The sequence below is a fragment of the Drosophila busckii genome, chromosome 3R, assembly GCF_011750605.1.
Source record: "Drosophila busckii strain San Diego stock center, stock number 13000-0081.31 chromosome 3R, ASM1175060v1, whole genome shotgun sequence".
In the NCBI taxonomy this organism is placed as follows: Eukaryota; Metazoa; Arthropoda; class Insecta; order Diptera; family Drosophilidae; genus Drosophila; species Drosophila busckii.
The window spans coordinates 3,886,894-3,907,930 of NC_046607.1; the positions used below are offsets into that span (position 1 = coordinate 3,886,894).

The following is a 21,037-nucleotide window of genomic DNA, read 5'->3' on the forward strand; positions in this document are numbered from 1 at the left end:
AGGTCGCTAGTTTATAGTTTACGGCATTTGAGGGTGCATCATAATTATGGCCATGCATTGAGTCTCTGACCTGGGGGCTGTGCTTGTGTACAAAATAAATTTATCAGCTATGCAATCATTGGCAATAAATTGTTGCCACTTCCGGCCAAGCGGCAAAATGGCGATTGAGTTTGCTGGCGGCATTTAAATGCGGCTCCTCGCTACTCGCTCCTCGCTTATGCAATGCATCAGAAACATAAATCTTGGCGCTTGCCCAGAAGGTGCAGGAACAGATTAGACTGGCGCGCAACGCCGGAAGAGGTGCTGCTGCTGCTGCAGCTGCTGCTGCTTTGCCCCAAGCCCCAAGTGCGACTAACTCAGTTTTTGCACGAACTTCGCCTCCAGGCCGCCGAGCCTCGCGTCGTTTGCGTGTCTGAGCTGCGCTGCTTTGTCGCATTGTGGAAACTTTTGCGTGCATTTCTATTTATGTGGTGCGGCATATAAACTTGCGAGTGCCCCATCAAACCAAACGCAACGAAGTGAAATGAACGTGTTGTAAGTAGAACCTAAAAATAAGTAGAGCTTTGTGTCTGCTTGGCCGCCATTTTGTTAGCGCTGCACGCAATTTTTACATTTGCTGGCAAGTGAAATGTGTTTAGGGTATGTTGTAGTCGAGCAACTGCACATTGCTGTTTATAACAATTGTCTGTACTTACCGCAGCATTATTGCCAAGTAGCCTGCTTAAGCAACTTTGACCAGAGCGCAAACTTTTAGCTGTAAACAAGCAAAACCCTCAACAGAATAAAAAACACAATTTTTAGTTTTACTTTCATACACATATGCACTTAGGTACAAACATACATATGTTTGGTTGTATATTTTAAACACTTATACTCACACAAGAGAGAGTAAGAGAGCGTAGAGTTGAATTGTGTGTGTGTGTCTCAATTGTTTATAGGCTTATACATTTATGTGTATTTAATACGTAATTGATTGATCAAATCCACCCAACTACAAATAAATCCATTTAATATTAAGTGAAACATAATTATTAACTGAGAGTATATATACAATTATGCTACTATGTACTTGTTTTTAATGCTATTAAATGAGTTTGGGTTGTGTTTTGGTTCTGCCTTGAATCTCATGCCATATGCATATGGAAAATCAAATTAAAATTAAATCATTGAAGCTGCTCGCATTACAAACGAATTTACTATATAAAAGTAAATCAACATGTGCACACCGGAGAGCACAAGAACTAAATACATATGCATATACATACCAATACCACTGTACTGTTGTAGTAGTAGTAACTGTATTTGCATATCCAAATTGAAATTGAGGCAAATGACATTTCTGGCAGCAGCAGTTGATATACACATACATATGGTATACTACCTATATACGACGAACATGAATGAATGCGATTAATTTCTGGCAGTTGTCTGTTTGCTGGAGGTTTTTAAATTTGAACTATGCTTTGGTTGCACTGAATTATTTACATTGAAACTACTACGTCAACTATGCTTAAAAACTGACTCTGACTCTGACTCTGACTCTTTCTCTGCTGTGTATACATATATGTAGCTGTGTGTTTGTTTGTATGTGTGTGTGTGGGAAATGCATGTTTTGTCACGCAAAAATTTTACTAATTGGATTTTCTTTTTACCTTGTACACACATGAATTAAACATTTAAATTCTATTTATGCTGCTCTTTCAGCTTCTGCTGCTGCTGCTGCTTGCTTGCTTCGCTTCTTCTCATTCACTTTGCTGCTGTGTTAACAGTTTAAGTTAATTTTGCAATTTTGTTTAGCACTTTGTTGATTTACCACAAGAATTCTCACCAACGATATTTGCTTGGTTGCATTGCATTCGGGCTTTTATGGTGGCCTTAGTAACTAAAGATATTACACTTAAAGTATACAAAATCACCTTTTTATGCTCTGCAATTGAATTGAATTGAAAATGGTGCGCCTCTGTCTCTATTGTAGCTCAATTATGACTTGTGTCTAGGTCAGTTCCGGACTCAACAGCCATTGTCCAATGCGTGCCAGTATGATGGTAATGGTCAGCAGTCGCAGCAGATTTCTCTCCACTTGGCCAGCCGCACTGCGAACTGCGTCGTGTGAGCAAAGAGAGAATGAGAAAAAGCGAGAATGCAATTGAATTAGCTAAAAATGTTTGCGGAGTCGAGGGATGCAACTCACCTAGCAGCATGGTCTCGCGATTGTCTATGATGCCGGGACGACGCTGGAGCACGCTCTCCTTTCCGCCCTTCCATAGCACTGGGGATATGCTGGCCAAGCATTTGACGCGCATGTCGCCATCGTGAAAGTGCCGCGGCTCCAGTTCCAATTGCAGGCCCAGCGTCGAGGTTATTAGCCCATGCTTGTGCACGATGTCATTGTATTTGTGCAGGTAGTGCTCGTCCAGTATCTGCAAAGTAAGCAGCAGACAGACAAGATTGTTTATCAAGCGAATGCCAATGGGAATGGGAGTGGGAGTGGGAGTGGGAGTGGGAGTGGGAGTGGGAATGGGAGTTGTGTCTGTCTGTCTCGACTCAACTCGAAGTGGAGCATCGTTCATGTTCACGCGATGCGATGCGGGCATCACATTTTATTATTAAAAGCGCATACGCGTGGCGTGGGAAAGGACAACAAGGATATGCGCCAGGGCGTGTCAGACATGTCTGCTAAATGCTCAAGGGCTAAGCCAAAAGCAAATGGTTCCTTTGTATAACCCGCCATCAACTCTCCCTCTCTCTCTTTCTCGCTGTCTCGCCCTAAGCTCACAATTACGAGTGTGTAGCGCTTTATAATTTCTCCAATGTTAATGCTGCTGCTGTCAGCAAATTGCAAGGCGAGTGCAAAATATTTACACTTAAACTTTTGCAGGCGATGAAAAGTGTGTGCGCTATGCTCAACGCCCAGGAGACAGCGCCATAAATAAGAGAAATTGTGAAATGTTAAAATAAATAGCTCGAGCTTCAACTTTTGCGTATATAGATTGCTACATGGCCATATTGGAATTGGAATTGGATTGAGCTGGAATTGAAAGCGCTTCGCCACTTTGCAAGCGAAATTGTTGCCATTTGTTATGCGATTGGTTTGCCATTCTTTATGGCGTCCATAAAAATTACAATGATCCGGCGCACCGAAACTTTCCCACCCGCCCCGATCTGCTGCCTGCCAGGGGAGGCAACTTTAAAGGCATAAATTAAAGGCAGAGTCTTAACGAGCGACGGGCGGCTGACATAACAAACATGCTGCTAACGTCTCTGCACCCGCCTGTGCCCCCAAAAAATGTTGAGTCAGGACAGGACAGGACAGCAGAGGACAGCAGGACAGGACAGCCTGGCTGACAAAAACATGCGGCTAAGCAAAATCGGGGGCAATGAAAATGCCATTCGCATGCCAAGCCAAAGGCAAACAGCTACAAAATAGAATTTTAAGTGTATTTTTTTTTTTACTTTGGTATTAAAACCTGCCGCCCGAAAATAGCAAAAGGTACAGCGCATAAATAAATAATTGTAAGAGTGCAAAGTATTATTAATAAACCCTAACATTTGACAGTTTGATTGTTCCCAGACAAGCGGCACTCGAACTCTCGTATGGCAACCCCAAAATGCTGCCAAAGGCAAATAAACCGGAAAACGTGCCTAATCGCATTTATTGATTTTTCTTGTATTTATTCAAAGTGGTCACAGTGCCTGCCGCCTGAGCTCGAGCTCGAGCTGCAACAACATGGTACAATGAACCAACTCGTACCTTAACGCCTCGATTCACACAATTTGAGTGTCATGTAGTCGAGTCGACGGCTATAAAATGCACTGAGTATCCACCCCAAGCTCAATCTCAATGCCCCCACCGCTCGCTCGCTTCGTGTAACGAGCCTGCAGCCAGATGGATGGCCTCCCATACAGCTACACCTACACCTTTTACACACCCACACTCACACGCACACACCTAACAACATGCCATAAAGCATGCCAAGGCTTTGGCTGTAAACAACAGCGCAGGCAGCGGCATTTAGGGGCGGCTTAGTAGCGCAGCCATAGGCTCTGGCTTAGAATCTGAGAGGCAACGGCAACGGCAACGGCAAAGCCAAAACCAAATGGCCAAAAGCCGAGTCTGCTCTGCCACTACATGATTTTTGCTCATGGAATCATTTCAGTCAGGCAGGCAGTCAGGCAGCCTGGCAGGCAACTCGGACATGCTTTTTACTCTCCCTTCACTCTTCACTTGGCGCGCGGTCGGTCCATTGTTTGCTACGTTGTTAGGAGCTTAAATATTTACTGTATGCATAATTTCGACATTTATTGTTAAGGCAACTTGGCTGTAGGCCCCAAGCCCAAGCGTTAGCGCGTTTGAGTGCAAAAAGGCGTAAGCACAACACACAAAAAACATAAAAAAAAAAAAAAAACGAATGAAACGAAACGAAAAAACAACTGCGAGTTGTAGATTTAAGTTAACGAACTTACCGGCTGCTCATTGACGAACCATTGCAGATGCGAGGCTGGATGCGATTTCCCCGATGTGCAATTCAAATATAAATATTCACCAATTTGATACTGATATTGTTGTCCCCTAATGTGCGGCCCGTCACGAGGTAAAACTGCAAAACACACAAATGTAAAATATATAGTATAAATAAAAGACTTGCATAAATGATATCGAGAGCGGAAAGACTAAAGAAACTGTTTTTTCTTTTATGGCCCAAACAACAATTTCAATATGCGCACACAGCTATTTGTGGGTGCGTGTGTGTGTGTCGTACGTGTTGCTGAAATATCCATTAAAATGGCATTTAAACTTATAAATCGCCACGAGCTGCTGCTGCTGGTGCTGGTGCTGCTGCTGGCCCTAGGCCCATTACTATACAAATTTATACGCATATGTGTAGTTCAGAGTGTGGCAGTTTATAAATTCTGTTTTGCAGCTATCGTTTTTTTTTGGCTTATGAAAAGTACTTTTAAATCGTACATACATATGTACTATATAATCGAGCAGGGGGGAATAAAACAAACTAAAAGCGATAAGCTATAAAAAATAGTCAGAACACGGAATTACACAGACAGACAGACGTACGGACGTAGCATGGGCGTAGTCAGTGTGCAATTTAGAGGGAGCTGCTCAATATGTAAAAAAGTTTTTGCAAATAGAGCTGTATATATAATAAAACTAGAACTGGTTGTGCATTATTAAAAATAAAAGTTTAATATTGTAAATCAAATTCATTTTCCATACAAAAATTATATTTGATTTCAATCTAAACAGCACTTGTGCGTAAATTTTGAACTAACTGGTGTTGGGTACTGCTAACCCCCCTTGCTTGCAACTGACTACACCCATGGCAGCTATGGCAGCAGCAGCTTATGAATGACTTTAAAAAAGCATTGAAAAGCGCAAAACCAAATGCACTCAAAGCGGCATTAAGCGCAGCAAAGTAATGGCGACTGATAAATGAGTTTTAATGTGAAAAGCATATGCATTTCAATTTTAACAGAAAAAAAACACAAATACAAACAACTGCGGTATGCAAAGAATTTTTATGTAGAGCACAAATATTTTGAAAGGCATCTCATATTTGTCAATGTGCAAATTCAATAAACATGCTGTACTTGAACTTGCTGACAAAACAAAGATAAAACAGCATGCAATGCATGTACAGTGTGCGCAAATATTTGCGCATAAACCAAACATTTGCTTGTAATTGTTGTTAAAATATGCATGCAAATATTTGCCAACTAAAGTGTGATCAGCTTAGCTGCGGCACAACAATAACAAAAACAGCAGCAGCAGCAGCAGCTAAGCTGCAATTTTTTTTGTAGTTTTTTTTTTTTTAGTTTTTTTTGTTTACTCACAAACAATGTCCATGCGTCCCTCGCCCTGCACGGAGCTGAAGTTTGGCGCCTCGGCGGAGATTTCACAGCGATAGAGACCCGTGGAGTTGAGCGTGAGGCCACGCAGTAGCACGCGACTGGCGTCGGAGAGCTCCTCCTAAAGCGAGATGGAGAGAGAAAGCAAAGATGCTTCGGTTTAGTTCAGGGCAAACATGTTTAAGGCGGAGGCGTCTTACAATCACGCGCACGCCATCGACGCGATAGCTGGTCTTGGGCGGACGCGCCTTTGGCACATAGCGGTAGAATTCCTCGTTGTCCTTGTACCATTTGATGGCGTACAATGCCTCGCCCTCTTCCTGCGGCTGCAGCTCCTCCTCATCCTCGTCGCTCTCATCGAATCTATCCTCGTGAACAAAGTCGGGCACGTAGGGAGCGCCGCCCATAGAGCTGCTACCAACACCACCACCACCACCTGTATTGTGTATGCTGGCGCCCACACGTCCACCCAAATAGCCCGACGCAGCACTGCCGCGATAGACGCTGTGTCCATAGGGCGACTGCTGTGGCAGCGACGGACTTTGGCTGTCCTGGCTCTGGCTCTGATACTGTCGCATGGCCTGCGGCTGCTGATGCTGCCGCTGATGATGCTGCTGCCGCTGCTGCGACGGGCGCATGCGTCGATGTTGCTGTTGCCGCTCGTCCTCAAAGTCCACATAGTGCGCATCGCCATGACGCTCCCGCTCCCGCTCCCTCTCGCGATGCCCATCGCTGCTGCTGCTGCTGCTGCTGGAGTGCGGGCCGTGGGTGCGGTTTAGCTCGTATTGGCATTCGAGAAAGGCGGACTCGCCGCGCATTTTGTAGGCGGGTATGGACACCTTGACCATGCGCAAGCCCTGGCAGACACCTAGAAACAGTAGCAGAAATAAATTCAAATTAACAACGGCTGAGCGCTTAAACGGCCATGTAAATTGAGAGACTGCTCTTTAAGCCCATGGGCATGGCCAGGGGCATGGGCATGGGCATTTCCCTTGTTTTGTGTATTTAAGCATTGTCCATAAATATTAATAAATGAGTGCGTAATCGCGCTTAATCCTTTGTAAAATTATGACGCCGGTTGCCACGTCGCACATCCTGGTCGCAAATTACGGCAACAGGATATTGAGTCGCGCAGCCTGTACTGCATGTCCTGCTGGCTATTGTTGTTGCTTTTGTTGCTGCTGCTGCTGCGGCTTATTTACCGAATGCTCATATAGCGTTAAATTAGAAAATCGGCTCAGCGTTTTATATTTTCAGCGCATTATTTTAATGAGCAACTAAATTGTTGGCTATTAAGGTCAGGATAAAGCCAAAGCCAAAGCCGATTGACCAACATTAGACAGTCGCAGTACTAATTAACATTTGGGCCTGAATCAGTCGAAACTCATTTGCACTAATTACGCAGACACACGCACAAAGAGATACACACACAAGCACACACACGCACGCATGTGTGTGTGTAAGACGAAGCTTTTGTTACTTGAAGAGCCGTCTGCGTATTTTTAATGTAATTATATGAGCCTGTCAGTGTGTGGCCTGAAACAAGAGACAAGCGACTAAAACTGAATACATATGCGTCCATTCAAAGCCGAGCAGAGCAGAGCAGAGCAGAGCAGAGGGAGCTGCCTCGACAGTTGTTTACACAGCACAAGTGAAACAAAGCAGCAGTGCTGACAATGCAAACACATGTCATTTTGGCTACATTACAAAGTGTCTTAATACTAATTAAAAGCGGCAAACTCTCTCCGCCGACAGCAGCAGCAGCAGCAACAACGTTAAGATCAAAAGAAACAGCAAAGATGCGCGTGTGTTGCTTTGGTTAAATAACATACAAAAATTAAATTAAAAGCTACTAAAATAATTACAAGTATTAAGAAAATATAACAAACTAAGCTGCGTCTTAAATTCCGGTTAAAGTTAAAGTTTATGCAGCGCTGCTTAAGTAAATTGAATATGCATTAACAGCAGCTATGGCGTGGGAGTGTCCCAACATCATTAAGTATGAATGATAATTTCTTTCATTAACGCATATTTGAACAAGGTAAACCCGAAAGGGACTGTGGCTAGTACTTTTGTATTCCCTTGCTCCCTCATGCTATTTCCACAGGTTTGTTTTAAATTGGGCGTTAAGCATAATTCGATAAATTGGCAAACAATGGCAGGCCAGGTAACTCTAGTGGTGGTGGTGGTGGTGGTGGCTGGCAGCGAAACAAAGGGCGAGTTAGTGGCGAACGTTGCCATGGAATAGGTAAAATCAGGAGGCAAGCAGCAGACTTAATGTAGGCCTGGCCAGCAGTGCGTTCCCAAAATGGTGTATAATGAACGCCGCCATTAGCAGATAAAACAGCCTAAAAATCTATTGAAAGGGGCTTACAGCACGCGATGCGATGCGACTCGCTCTTCAGACTTTCTCGCTGTGATGGGCCACAGTGCACCGTGGATCATTTGCTCTGTTTAGCGGCAGTTAATTAATGAATGCAGCAAAAGTAAACCTGAGAATTTAGACAGCGTCCCGAGACAGAACATTAAATAAAAAGTTGAATGCCTAACTTCACGTTCTAATATAAGAATCTAACTTTTTAGTTCATTTTTTGTTTAACTATTTTCTTAATTTACATATTTGTTGTTTAATGATGTTTATTGCTTACTGACATCTTTTAAAGTAAGTTATAAACTATAAATTTATTTATAAAATATTTAAATTGCTTAGATTTGAAACTAATGCCCTAGACAGAGAAACAATTCGAATTCAAAATGCTTACAGAAAATGAATTAAAGTATTTTTATCGACTTTAAATTTATTAGGCTTGAACATATTAATTAGATGGCCGCTAACGAGACGCAGTTGTGTCCACTGTGCCACGTGCTCTAATGATCTCTTGGGCTTTGGCTACCAATTATGCGACCTCAGACGGCATGGGCCATGGCCAAAACTTTGCTATCAGAAGCAGCAAAAAGCATTTAGCGTCGAATTGTGGGCAGGTGGCGTGCCCGAACAACTGGACAACGGTAACGGTTTCAGTATCGGTATCGGTATCGCTTTTGCTGGCAGGTTAAAAACTTGCAAACTGTCAGAATGTCGAAAAACAGGACAACAAGCGTGGCGCCTGTCACTGATAGCCAAGTGTCAGGCATTTTAAGAGACGCAGCAGCTTATTAGAAGCGAATGCGGCGCTGTCTAGACTTCATTAAGATATGCAAAGTTGGCTTAGCTCACAGCATTTGGGGCTGCGCTCTAGCGTGTTGATTAATTTCGTTTTAATAACAATTAAAGTTAAAGCCTTAAAGCGTGTGCGGGCGGGCGCCTGTGAGTGCGCGAGTGACCGCAAAGCTGTGGCCTTGTGCCAAATATGCAAACAATTCTATTAAAAAACTACATGAAAGCATTCTCACTCGCATGAGGTCGGTTGAGGTTGACAAACTGTGGAGAGCTGCGAAATCGTAATGAAAAACGCCGTTGGCTTCGTTTGGCGCAGCAAGCGAGCAACAACAAAAGCGCTGCCATTCCATGTGGCTAGAGTCGTGTGAGCGAGCGAGCGAGCGAGCGAGTGAGTGTGTGTGGCAAACAAAAACATATGCAACAGTTTATGCAGCTCAAAGACAACACACACACACTTACACTTGCACAGGCAGATTTACTTTTGTAGTGCTGGAAAAAAAACACTCATACGACTCGTTGCGACGCGATTGCGTATGCGCTTTTGTTTAGAGCTGCCAGAAGCGTCGACAGCAGCAGCAGCAGCAGCAGCAACAACAGCAGCAAGCAGGCAATCTCTGCAAGCGCCTCTGATATATTCAAGTTGACACAAATCTGGCGCAAATCCGCATACAAGTTACAAAAAATGGAAGCAAAGGAAAGCTGCTATGCAAGTTTAAACGGGTCTGACAGCATGAGAATTCCAACTAGCTGAATGTCCTTAGAGCAGAGCAGAAAACAGGTAAGGGCGTAGCTGAAAGGGGCGCAGCAGCTCAAAGTTACTTTGTATTTTATCTTTTTTTTACAGCATATAATATTTAAATTAAACTTTAAAAACGTTTCAAACGTTAATGTCAAGCATTCAAATTCAAATAAGTCTTAGATAAACAATTTAATTTGTATCTGCTGCAAGTTTTTTCATCTCACAAGCTTAACTTCTGCCTGTTTCAGCTAGAGGGGCATGGCTACGCCCTTGGAAGCATTTATGAGCATAAATGACACGTGGAAGCGACGACTGACGAAATAATAAGTGAAATGTTGGGCATTGTGTACGCCAGCTGAGCTCTAATTGAAAGCGTAATGGCGAATAAGCGTTGGCACGCTGGCACGCTGGCGTATACGTAATGCTGATAATCATTTGCCAGCACTTAAAATTAAATGGCAATTGGCCAGCCAGCCAGCGCTAGAATGAAATGCAAGTATGACTTTGTGCAACAAAATGGGAAGCTGAGATGCTGCAGTCACGAGCACGAACAAACGCGTGCGCGTTGCACGTTCTACAAACAATTTGCTGACACAGCACTTGCCACGGCAATAAGGTGGCAGAGCAAAAAGAGGGCGTATGTATTGGTGTGTGTGTGTGTGGCTGCTTGCTTGACTGATTTGTGTTGCATGTGGGTATTGTGCGCACTTTGAGTGCGATTACATATTTGCGAAATGAAATGGAATTTATGCCAATGCCAATACCAATGCCAGCGCATTGGTTGCGTTTTCCCCAGCGCTGCTCACATGCTGTAAACGCATATGAATGATTTCTTGCGGGAATTTGCTGCAGCTGTGAACAGCATGCAGCTTGTGGTGCCTCACATGCTATGCGAGCAGCTCAATGAAGCCAACTGCAAACTCAAATTGACAGCCAACGACAACGGGTGGGCACAAAATTCTATTAGAAATTATCATCTGCTTAAAATGAACACAGACACCAGCCAAATGCCTAGACAGTTAAACCTGTGCCTGAGCCGCCGCCATCATACCCAGGCCGATTTGTATGCAGCCCACGTGCGAAAATTCAGCACAACAACAACAACAACAAAAATATATATACATGTATATAAACGAGAAACGAGGCACACACACGCACATGAAAGTTACACATGCCAAAGCCAAAAAAGAGCGAGCATGAGCTTAATGTCTGTGTCTGTGTCTGTGTGTGTGTATTGAGGTGTTAAAACGCCGCAAGTGACTTTGTTTGGCAGTTACAATTTGCTTTTTATTGACTAGCAAGGTGCCGACATATAGCGCCGTGCGTTCAGTTGGAAACCTTTGTAGCACTCTCTATCCTCCGCCCTCAGCTTGCTTTGTGAGCGCTGTGCTATCAATTGGAAATACTCATTGCTTTATTTTGTTCTTTTTTTTCTGTGCACTCACCTTGTAGCATACAGCAAACGAGCACAATGATGCGAATATCATTTGTTTGTTTCATATTTATGGCATACTAATCCCTTGCGCGCAGCTAATGATAAGACTCGTAATCGAAAACTTTGGGCGTGGCCACAGCCACACACGTGCCTCAGCCTCTGTCTCTGTCTCTGACTCAGTCTCGCTCTGTGTTGTGGTAAATGAATGAAAGTTTGCTGCGTGCAGATTTCTGTAAGCGGTTTTTCCAGCCGACTTAAGTATTTGCTCGTTTTCCCTTCAAATAGTTCTAGGCTCCAGCTCCAAGTCTTTTGCTGTTATTTGTTGGCATTGCCGCCTTCGCTATTGTTCAGCTGCGTTATGTGTGTGTGTTTTTGTTTTGTTTGCTTATTACTTTACGAAAAGTTTTCGCATAAATTTCAGCCTGTTGCCCAGTTGGCTCAGCCGCCGCCGCGTAACTGGTTTAGTTTGCTGCCAAGTCCCATGTGGAGAGCAGCTGCAGTTACTGCAAGTTAAACTTGAAGTCTGTAAAAAGAAAAGAGGCATTCGTAAATGTCAAGTCAAAAATGTGTATTTATCATTTAAAGCGCTTAAATTTAGCAGGTCTTGTGCATAAATATTTCATAATGCATTAAAAATGACGTCAACAGCGAAATCAAAGCACAACAAATGTCGCAAATCACCTAAAAATAGAGAGAATCGACAAAACACACAACTTAGGCAAAAAAACACGAAAAAAAAGAGAGAAAAACGAAACGAAATGAAAATGTTTGTTTTCTTTCTGGGTTTTGCTGTTATGCTCTGTTCTGTGTGTGGAGAATATTGAGGCTTGGTGGCCTGTTTGCTGTTGCTGTTGTTGTCCCTGGGGCTCATGAAATGCGCATAAATCCATGAGGCAGCTCTTAAAGCGGCCAAACATTTGGTGCGGCTTTGCTTTTAATGAAAAACGACTTAGAAATAATCATAAAAAAAACAACGTAGCCCAGCAGCGGAAATGTAAACGCTGAGTAAACTGTGTCAACTTCGCTTAGCGACCTGCCTGTCTCTCTCTCTCGCTCTCACTCTCTGTTTGCCTCTGTCTGATTTTTTTCGCATTTGGCAAGTTGAAACTTTTGGGCCGTTGACGCCTGCTGCTGCTGCTTTTTGTACGTTGATGAATTTGTCAGTTCTTGTGCCCCTATATAAAACATTATGCACAGCTCTAGCTCTAGCTGCAGAGCTAAGTTTGTCGAGTCTTGCAGTTGCGATGGCCCGAAAACGCTGTGCCCGCGATTATGCAGCAAAAAGTTTTGCATTTTGCATTTTCACGTTTTGCATTGCAAAGCGCGAGTAACTCAAATTAGGTTTGCCCGGATTGACGCTATGCCTGAGCGAGTGCTGAGCAGCTAAAAAGAGAAAAAACACTAGCTAATTCTTAAGTTGCCTTAAATATGTGCAAACAACGCGGGACAAATGTAATTCGTCTTTTGGTTCACTCTCTTGGCAGCTCCCCAATGCGCTTGCCGCATGCCTGTGGCTTGCATAAACTTTTCTAGATTTGTTTATAGTTTGTGAACTCAAGCTAACAAACTGCCATTTCCCTGTTGCACTTTTCACACTTTTGTTCTCTGCATTTATGTTGTGCTGTATTTGTTGTTCATCAACAAGTTTTGTGCTGTGGCTTTGAAGCTCAAGTTATTAAAGCTGTAGCCACAACAAGCAGTTGATAGCTTGTCGACCCCCCCACCACCCCCCCCTGGCAAATGATTATGCTGTGCATAGGGTCAACATTCACTTACTGGCTCTCTATGTATATATTTGCTTACAGTTCAATGGGCGCTGACCTAGTAATGCTTAGAACGCAGCAGCTGCCATATGCGTGGCTCGTAGATATTTTTCTACAATATTGATTTTGGGCTTGACACCTGACTGGGGACGACGAGGCCAACGAAAATTAACAAATTGACACATTTACGTACACACATGCATAAATTGGCGGCGCTCCCATATGCAAATACAAATACAAATATAACTAGCCGTGTGTGTGTGCAACAACTGCGGCTGCGGTGTGTTGTTGCATTACCGAAAATCACATTAAAATTCAACGGCCACGGCAGAGTGTCGCATATTGATGTTGTCAAAAGTCAAACTGTCTGACATTTAATCCAATTGGAAAATAAATTTTGTATTAGCACTTTAAGCCAAATTGAATGAGCTGCTTGGGCCCACATCAGCTGTCGTCTATATATTTTGATTTGTGTATTGGTGTATCATGTTGCAAGAAATTTAATATGAACGGACTGCAGACGTTTGCATAATGTTGACTTAGTTATTCAATTTATAGCGAGACACACACACACACATTGAAATAGGTTTGAATGAGCTCTTACGCATATAAAACATTCATAGTGTTCGTTTTGACAAATGCAGCAGCTGTCCACATCCGCAACGCTTACAATTCGCCAAAGCCTATTTTTCGTTTTCGGGCCCAAACACATTTATTTTTTATAGTTTGCGTATTTCATAAGCGCCCTCTAACTGTGAATCCTTAACCAGCTTTGAATAGAGTGCCAAAGCCATAAAAAAATATAAGCACACAGCTGCAGTTAGTTGTATGTATTTGTGTGTGGCTGTGTGTGTTCGCATTCGCATTCAGCTTTCTTTTTTTAGTATTAAATATAAAAACTCAGTTTATGAGCGCTTAATGTAGAAAGTGCCTCCCATGTGTGCGCAAAGTGTTTATAGCATTTTCATGGTGCACTTACACAGAATATTACCTTTGCCTAAACTAACTATTATAAATAAATTATCATTAGCTGCATGAGCGCTAATAACCTTGCACATAACTTTATAGAGCGAGAGCGAGAGAGAGAGAGAGAGACAACTTTAACTATATATATATAGTATATGTGTATAAAATGTTACGTTCTTAACTTTAGCAAATGCCTGCTTGGCAGAAAATAAATCTACGTCAAAATAAAAGCCACATGCAAAATACATGAGAGTGCAGACGAGGCGAAGCAAAAAGAACAAAAATAAAATAATATAAAGCTTAAATTTTTAATGTCAACGTCGCCATATGACATTCTGGCTGTCTGTCCGTCTCTCTGTCTGTCTGTCTGTCTGTCTGTGGAGTGTTCAGGTGCAAAGCATATAAAATATAAATGAGCACACAGCATAATACAACAGCCAGTCGACACAATCTGAATGCCGCGACATGCCACAATTGTCTGCCACGCCACGCCGCGTGGCAAGCGCCTTACAAGCCAAGCGTTTATTTTGTCACCCAGCCGTGTAATCTCGCCACACACACACACAAACAAAGCACAACTTTTTACTATGGATAAGCACTAAAATCCATGGAAACTTTAAGTGCCACGCATTTATTTTAAATTTTGTTTAATCCATACTAAACAAATAGTTTACGCCAACTTCAACATGCGCGCATTGTGTCTCAACAATCTACAATGCCTGCCTACAAAAAGCTTTGGCAACATTTTGTGGCTGCGCACACAGACGCACACACAGCGACATGGCAACCCATTCTACACGGCTCGACGGCCACAGCCAGAACGACAGCCCACGTTTTGGCGCACACACAATGCTCTGACGGTTGGCAAGCTACCTGTATATAAAGTCAAAAAATTAACTGCTGTACATAAGATAAGTTGGTTATGAAGAAAAATATATGCGAGAGTGTGTTGCGAAAACAAACAAAACTCTGCAAATGTCGACTGTGGGGCTGAAACACACATGGCGTATGAGTTATGTATGCGCTTATTGTTTCCGTGCACGCATAAATTAAATATGTAGAAATAAAAATATATATTTTCACTTCAATGCGAAGCATTTAAATTTACACACACACACGCGCACACCCACACACACATAAAGCTTTCAAGTTCGCCTCAGTCTGTCTGTTTGGCATATAGGAACAATCGATATAATATGCCGGTCCCTTGTCACCGTCAAGCTGTTACAGCTTGTCTAAGCCGGAAATTAAGCGTACACACTCAAGGGGAAGTCCGCCTAAATGTATGCGACTTAAATCTAACGCAATGTCACGTGATCGTAGCAACAGCGAACAGGCAACAGGTAAAACTAAATAAATAAATGATTCCCAGAATTAATTATTTAGCCATATTGTCAGCACATTACACCCTCAAGCCAATTGATGCATGTCACACAGTTAGGACCAGACAAGCAGACAGACCGACATACCGACTGGCTGGCTGGCTGGCTGGCAGGCAGGCGCACAGTCATCTCAATAAAACTCAGTTTATGCTTTGCTTTCGATAAGGAATTCGCTGTTAAAACTTTTCAATATGGCCACCAATCATATGAGTCTGCAACGGCCATGTCCGCATAATTTAGAGCGATAAAAACTTTTTGCAAACTGAAAAGCGCCAATAGAAAAAGAATTGCAACAGCAAAAAATACAAAAAAAAAAAAGAAAAGGCGAGCTCGCATAAAAAAGAATATGCGCGTTGAAGTAAAAATTTTGAAGCGCGTAGCCTTGGGAACAACGACACATAATTGGAAAAGTTTTTCGGTATAGTTAGTCGTACGGCCCGGCCCGGCAAGGAAAGCGTGAAAATAAATACTGAACTTCATACACAAGTGACGTAATTTTTATTGAAAATAAAGCACTCGGTTGAGTGAGGCGCCAAGTGTAAGCATAAGTTGGAATCGTGCGCTTTAGTATTTATGGAATACTTGAAATGTCAATTACAAGGCCACAACGCATTGAATGCTATCAAAATTAATCAATATATAGGCAACGAAACGAAGCGAAGCCAAACCACTAATTTGGCCGCGCATTGTGTATTAATATATTATATATATACATTATATACTGAATGGTTGGGTGGCTGCATATATGAATTCAATTTTCTGAGTGACACCAACGCCATTGTTGATTTTTAGTGAAGTAGCAGCCATGATTTATGCCATTGTTTACCTTGCATATATTTTCGATTGAATTTTAATTGAAATTCTAACGGTGCTGTTAAACTGTTTATGGTATGCCCGACGTTCTTTGTTTGCCTTCAATACATTTTGAGCTGGGGCTGGCGTCGAAGTTAGCGCAGTGTCAAATAATTTGCCTACGTTCTGTTTATCCGTACACAGTGTCAACAGCGCGTACTTAATTGGCTGTGGGTGAGACTCCCTTGAGCGTTGTACAGTTTGCCTTTGCTTTGCTTTCAACACAAAACACAACATTCATGTTCTGTGGCGTGGACGTGGGGCTTGGCAAACAGCATATGATATGTAAACACAAGTAACAAGTTTTTGGCAATTGATTTGATGTACAAATTTAAATATTAATGCTTACCAATTTAGCTGCTATTATTTCCAATTATTCCAATTGCAAGTGGGGGCGCAAGTTGCCAGTGCGCAAGGCAAGCGCCTTAGCATATGCAACACTTTTTGTATGTCACTTTTCACTCAAGCCCTGCTGCTCTGGCTTGGCTCGGCTTGGCTTTGGCTCTGGCTCTGGCTCTGGCTCTGGCTCTGGCTTGGCATGTCATGTAACCACGATGGCATGCAATTTACTCTCACACCTGCTGCTGCGGGCACAAGCCCATCACACGTCAGTCAGAAACTTTAATTGTACGCGTTGCTGGCAAACAATTCGGCGCTAATGATTCACACGCCTAAGCCACACTGCAGTCACCACACACACACACACACACACACGCACGCACAAATAAATCGCTAGCAGGCAAGTTTTGTGTTGTTTTTTTAAGAAATACTCGAGTTATCCATGCGCACGTATTCGTTGTTCGTCTGACGCGCCAGACAAGACTAAACTCGGCAGCTGAAACGTCCTTAGCGCTGCGTTAACCCAATACAACTGACAGCAGGCGAGTCCTGCTTGCCTCGGCTCGACGCTCGGCTCGGCAGTTGGCTGAGCTTTTTTAGTACAACAAGCGCTCGTATATCGTAGCCAGCTAAGAGAGCGCTGTCAATGCAAATTCTTACGATATTCAGAATAACCTTTGTGGCATATTTGTTGTTGTTTGGGCGAGTGGGTGTTTGTATAAAATTACATTCATCTATTTTTAAACAAAGTCGCAACATATATTTTATACATTTGACTTGACTAAATTCAAACGAGTGCGCTTTTCTCAATGTGGCAGCTCAACAACAAAAACAACAACAACAACACAAAGCCCATTGCCTTATCTGCACTGGAGTTGAAGCGTATGTGAAGAGTGTAAAGTGGTTGGGCGCCTTGCACGTTGTGGTTACATTTGGGCAAAGCGCAAAATTCTCGAAATATCAAAAAAGAAGCAAAAAGAGGAAAAACGCTTGACTTAAGCAACTAAGAGCGGAGGGGAGAGCAGCAGCTGAAATTGTTAACCTTTTGGGGATATCAAGCATTTACGATTCGTAGCGCGGCAGCCAACGGCGGCAGCAGCAACATTTAAGTTTTTATCAGCACAAAATAAAGTTTTGCTGTACGGATTGAGCCAACTCGCTTGAGCAGCAGCAACAACAACAGCAAGAGCAGCAGTAATAACAAAAGTAGAAGCTGAAAGTGCCTTGGCAGCCACAACTACAAGTGTATGCTGGGCCCAAAGGACGCCTGCGGAGTTTAGACAACATTTGTGTGTGTGTGTGTTTTTTTTTTCAGCTCAAAAAAATAACTTTTATATCCCTTTCGATTTGATTTCCTTTCCATTTTGTTGTTTTCTTTTCTACAGCGAGTAGTTCCGAAGGATTTAAATTTAGCCACACCGAATAACTTTTACTCAGGTGAGTGTCGGCGAGCGTGTCGTAGCGGATGATGCCGTCTAGACATGTCCTCGCTCTATTTCCGCAGCAATTAAATGCAAATCAATGATGATGATGAATGGCAGTTGCTGCTGCCAAGCCATATGTGACCGTTCGCCATTTGAATGTCACTCTTGATATGCATTTAAATTAAGCATGCCAAGCTGACAAACAATCGCTCACGCTCACTCTTTGTCTCTTTGCAGCATGAACAAGCGCAAGCAGCGTTTGTCGCCAAGAGAAGCTGCCGCAGTGGCCAACTGTTCGACTAGTCCGAGTAGCAGCAAGGCTGCCAAATATGATGCTGCTAATCAGCTGCTGGGCATGGAGGAGCTATCCCAGCTGGGTAGCGACGGCATGCCTTTCATACTGGTGGATGCCGCGTGTGTCACAACCCGCGAGCAGTTGGAAGCTGCGCTAACGAAAAGCGAACGCAAACGCATGGAGCGTATTCAAAGAGAATGCTGCGTGCTGCCGCTGCTGGAGTACACACGACCAGCAACAGTTAGCTGCGGCATGTCGGCGGCAGAGGAGGCGGAACGACAATTCCAGGAAGACTTGCAGCAGCTTACCTTCAAAGCGCCGCTTGAAGTTGCGGTCGACAGCCTGCCAGAGGCAGAAGAGACGCCAACGCAAACAAATGTTAGACTGACTGAAATACGCGCGAAGCTCGAACAATTGCGTCAGCGAACTGTTATGCCAAAAACAGCAGCAGCAGCAACAGAGCAGCCGCTGGCGCTCACTCTTGGTACGTTGCCAGGCATCAATAGACAGGCAACATTCGATATACCGCGCGACAAGTCGCTGTCGCCGCGCAGGCAAAAGCTGAGCACCTATCCAGAGCTCTCCATGCACAGCAAGAGTGCACGCCCACTGCTGCGCAAATATGGCAGCACCAGCAACTTGCAGCTCAAAACTAAACGCAATAGTCAGCTGGAGCCGCTGAAGTCGCACAGGCAAGTGCCCAAGCTGATTAATCAAATTGGCGAGCTGCTCATGCAGCTGCCGCAAGAGCAGCAGGAGCAGCAACAGTTGGCAAGCGGCTCCTTATCCTATATGGTGACTATATCGCACCAGAAGCAAGCAACTGAGCCACCAGTTGAGACCCAGACCCCAACTACTACCACAAATAATCCACTCGCATTGCCGAACAAGTCGCGCACATATTTGAAGATTCCACGCTATGTCAATATTGGCAAGTAGCTTCAGTTTAAGCTTTAGTTTTCGATTCGTATATATTTCGCAATAAAAAACAGCACCGTTTAGGCCTTACTTAGTTAGTCCCACTTGGCAAGCAGGCAGGCAGTGCGCGCTTTCGTCTAATTGCATGTTGCGTTTTACCTTGCATCAAATTGTTGCACTTTGTTGGCTCATTTGGCAGCGTTTGCGTAATTGTTACCCAAAGTGTTATTTGAAACTTTTGCTTGGCATTATGCAAAGAGGTCGCCTCAGCATGCTCCAGTTCTAGGGCAGCAGCAGCAGCAGTGGTGGTGGTGGAAGTTCCGCCCACTTGCGGGCTCGTGTCAAGTTCTGTCAGATTTGCCAAAATGTCAACCAAGTGCTTGGCATGTCTGTTTGCCTTTTTGTAGGGCAGGCCTCTCTGGAAACCGCTGCTGCTTCTCCTGCTGCTTCTCCTGCTGCTTGGCTTGGTCAGAAATCATTTCGTGTGCCTGCAGTCTCGTTCTCAAATTGTGAGATTGACTGCTGCTGCTGCTGAAGTGGGACAAAGACAAAAGTTTCAATTAGTTTTAATGAAATCACAAACGAAATTTCAGTGCGGCGGCCATTGCTCTCGCTCTTTGAGGCTTTTGCAAACGAGTTTAGCCAACGACAGCAAATTAAAAATAACATCTAAGTTAATGCAGCCACCACTATAGTTGCTGCTGCTTGGGAATGCATCGCTCAAAGAGCGTACAACATATTTGCAACTTTTGCTAGCTCGCATGGCAGCTAAATAAATGCCATGATTTACGGCAACCGAACAGGAAACTGCGCACAGGGCGGATGGTTAACAAGAGCAGCAACAGCAAAATAAAATATAAAAAACAAGCGTACGGGCAGCACCAACCACATTGTTGTTATATGCATTTGTCGTGTGGGGCGTTTGCAACATAAAATTCGCAATTAGATTTGGCTAAAAGGCGGCCGCAGGCCACATCCGAGAGGCAACAAGCAGCCAGCCAGCCAGGCAGCCAGGCCGAGCTCGCGTTATTTTTAATGCAAAAAGTTTAATCGCAGCGCCGTTGACAGCGGCGCATTTCCGCCATTTGTTGGCCTTTAGACTGCATTTCCTGCAACAAACGAATCAGCGGGGGCAGCAGCAGCAGCACGAGTGAGAGTGCTGAGTGGCCAGCATCATCAAACTGGCTGCTGGGCTGCTTAGAGTTAGCCAAGGACACAGCCAGCCAACAAGCAAGCAGAAGCCAAAAACCAGCAACCAACAGCAGCAGCAGCAGCAACAACAACAACAAGCATAAAAGCAGTGGCAGCCGCTCTTACCCAGTGGGCTTAATTGCTGGTATATGGCCTAGGGATTCCTCTGCTGACCCCACCACACTGAACCTGATTGCAGTTGCAGTGGCTGCTGCGTCTTTGAGCTGGCTAGAAATTAAATAAATTTTAGATTAGCTCTCTTTTGTGTATATATTGCTGTGGCTAAGCTGTTGAGCGGCGTCTTGAATATTCCAACTGGCACAGCAGCAGCAGCAGCAGCAGGACGACTGCCCAGCACTTTAAAAGCTGAGAGTAACTTTATAAATATTCATTTCAATTGGCTCACCTAGCTAAATAAATCGTTGCATTTTGTATAAGCTTTTGCACATTTTTGAATAAAAATAGCACACAGACAATTAGAAACTACTACAATAATTACACAATAAATTTGCAAGCGCAGCAGCCGAACTAAGTGCAGGTGCAGTTGAGTCGCTTGAAATAAATTGTAAGCCAAGCGAGGCAGCCAGCTCAGCTCAGTTCAGCTCGCGTGTTGGGCTTCCGTTTCCGTCGCACTTAGACGCTACAGCGTTAATGCTTTGGCACTCGGTCCAGGGGCGCACACACGTTTACATATTTGAGTAGTTGAGCAGT

At 43.7% G+C, this 21,037-nt stretch overlaps 2 protein-coding genes across 2 annotated transcripts; one reads left to right on the forward strand and one right to left on the reverse strand.

Moving 5' to 3' along the window:
- Positions 1–865: 865 nt before the first annotated feature.
- On the reverse strand, positions 866–16,976 carry LOC108604784. Its single transcript, XM_017994382.2, has 7 exons — positions 16,509–16,976; positions 11,207–11,719; positions 6,063–6,730; positions 5,848–5,983; positions 4,465–4,598; positions 2,192–2,420; positions 866–2,100 (listed from the first exon to the last, which is right to left on the reverse strand). Exons 2-7 carry the CDS (start codon positions 11,259–11,261, stop codon positions 1,994–1,996), a joined length of 1,329 nt encoding a protein of 442 aa, XP_017849871.1. The 5' UTR covers positions 11,262–11,719; positions 16,509–16,976; the 3' UTR covers positions 866–1,993.
- A 224-nt stretch (positions 16,977–17,200) lies between these two features.
- Positions 17,201–19,276, forward strand: LOC108602034. Its single transcript, XM_017990042.1, has 2 exons — positions 17,201–17,935; positions 18,160–19,276. Exon 2 carries the CDS (start codon positions 18,161–18,163, stop codon positions 19,154–19,156), a length of 996 nt encoding a protein of 331 aa, XP_017845531.1. The 5' UTR covers positions 17,201–17,935; position 18,160; the 3' UTR covers positions 19,157–19,276.
- Positions 19,277–21,037: the final 1,761 nt, after the last annotated feature.

Bases quoted from the DNA above. Each gene is read 5' to 3' on its own strand.
- LOC108604784 (XM_017994382.2), bottom strand. From the start codon at position 11,261: ATGAAACAAACAAATGATATTCGCATCATTGTGCTCGTTTGCTGTATG. The intron at 6,731-11,206 runs GTGAGTGCACAG...TACTGTTTCTAG, and splicing joins CGTTTGCTGTATGCTACAAG to GTGTCTGCCAGGGCTTGCGC. The intron at 4,599-5,847 runs GTGAGTAAACAA...TGTGTTTTGCAG, and splicing joins GGGACGCATGGACATTGTTT to TTTTACCTCGTGACGGGCCG.
- LOC108602034 (XM_017990042.1), top strand. From the start codon at position 18,161: ATGAACAAGCGCAAGCAGCGTTTGTCGCCAAGAGAAGCTGCCGCAGTG.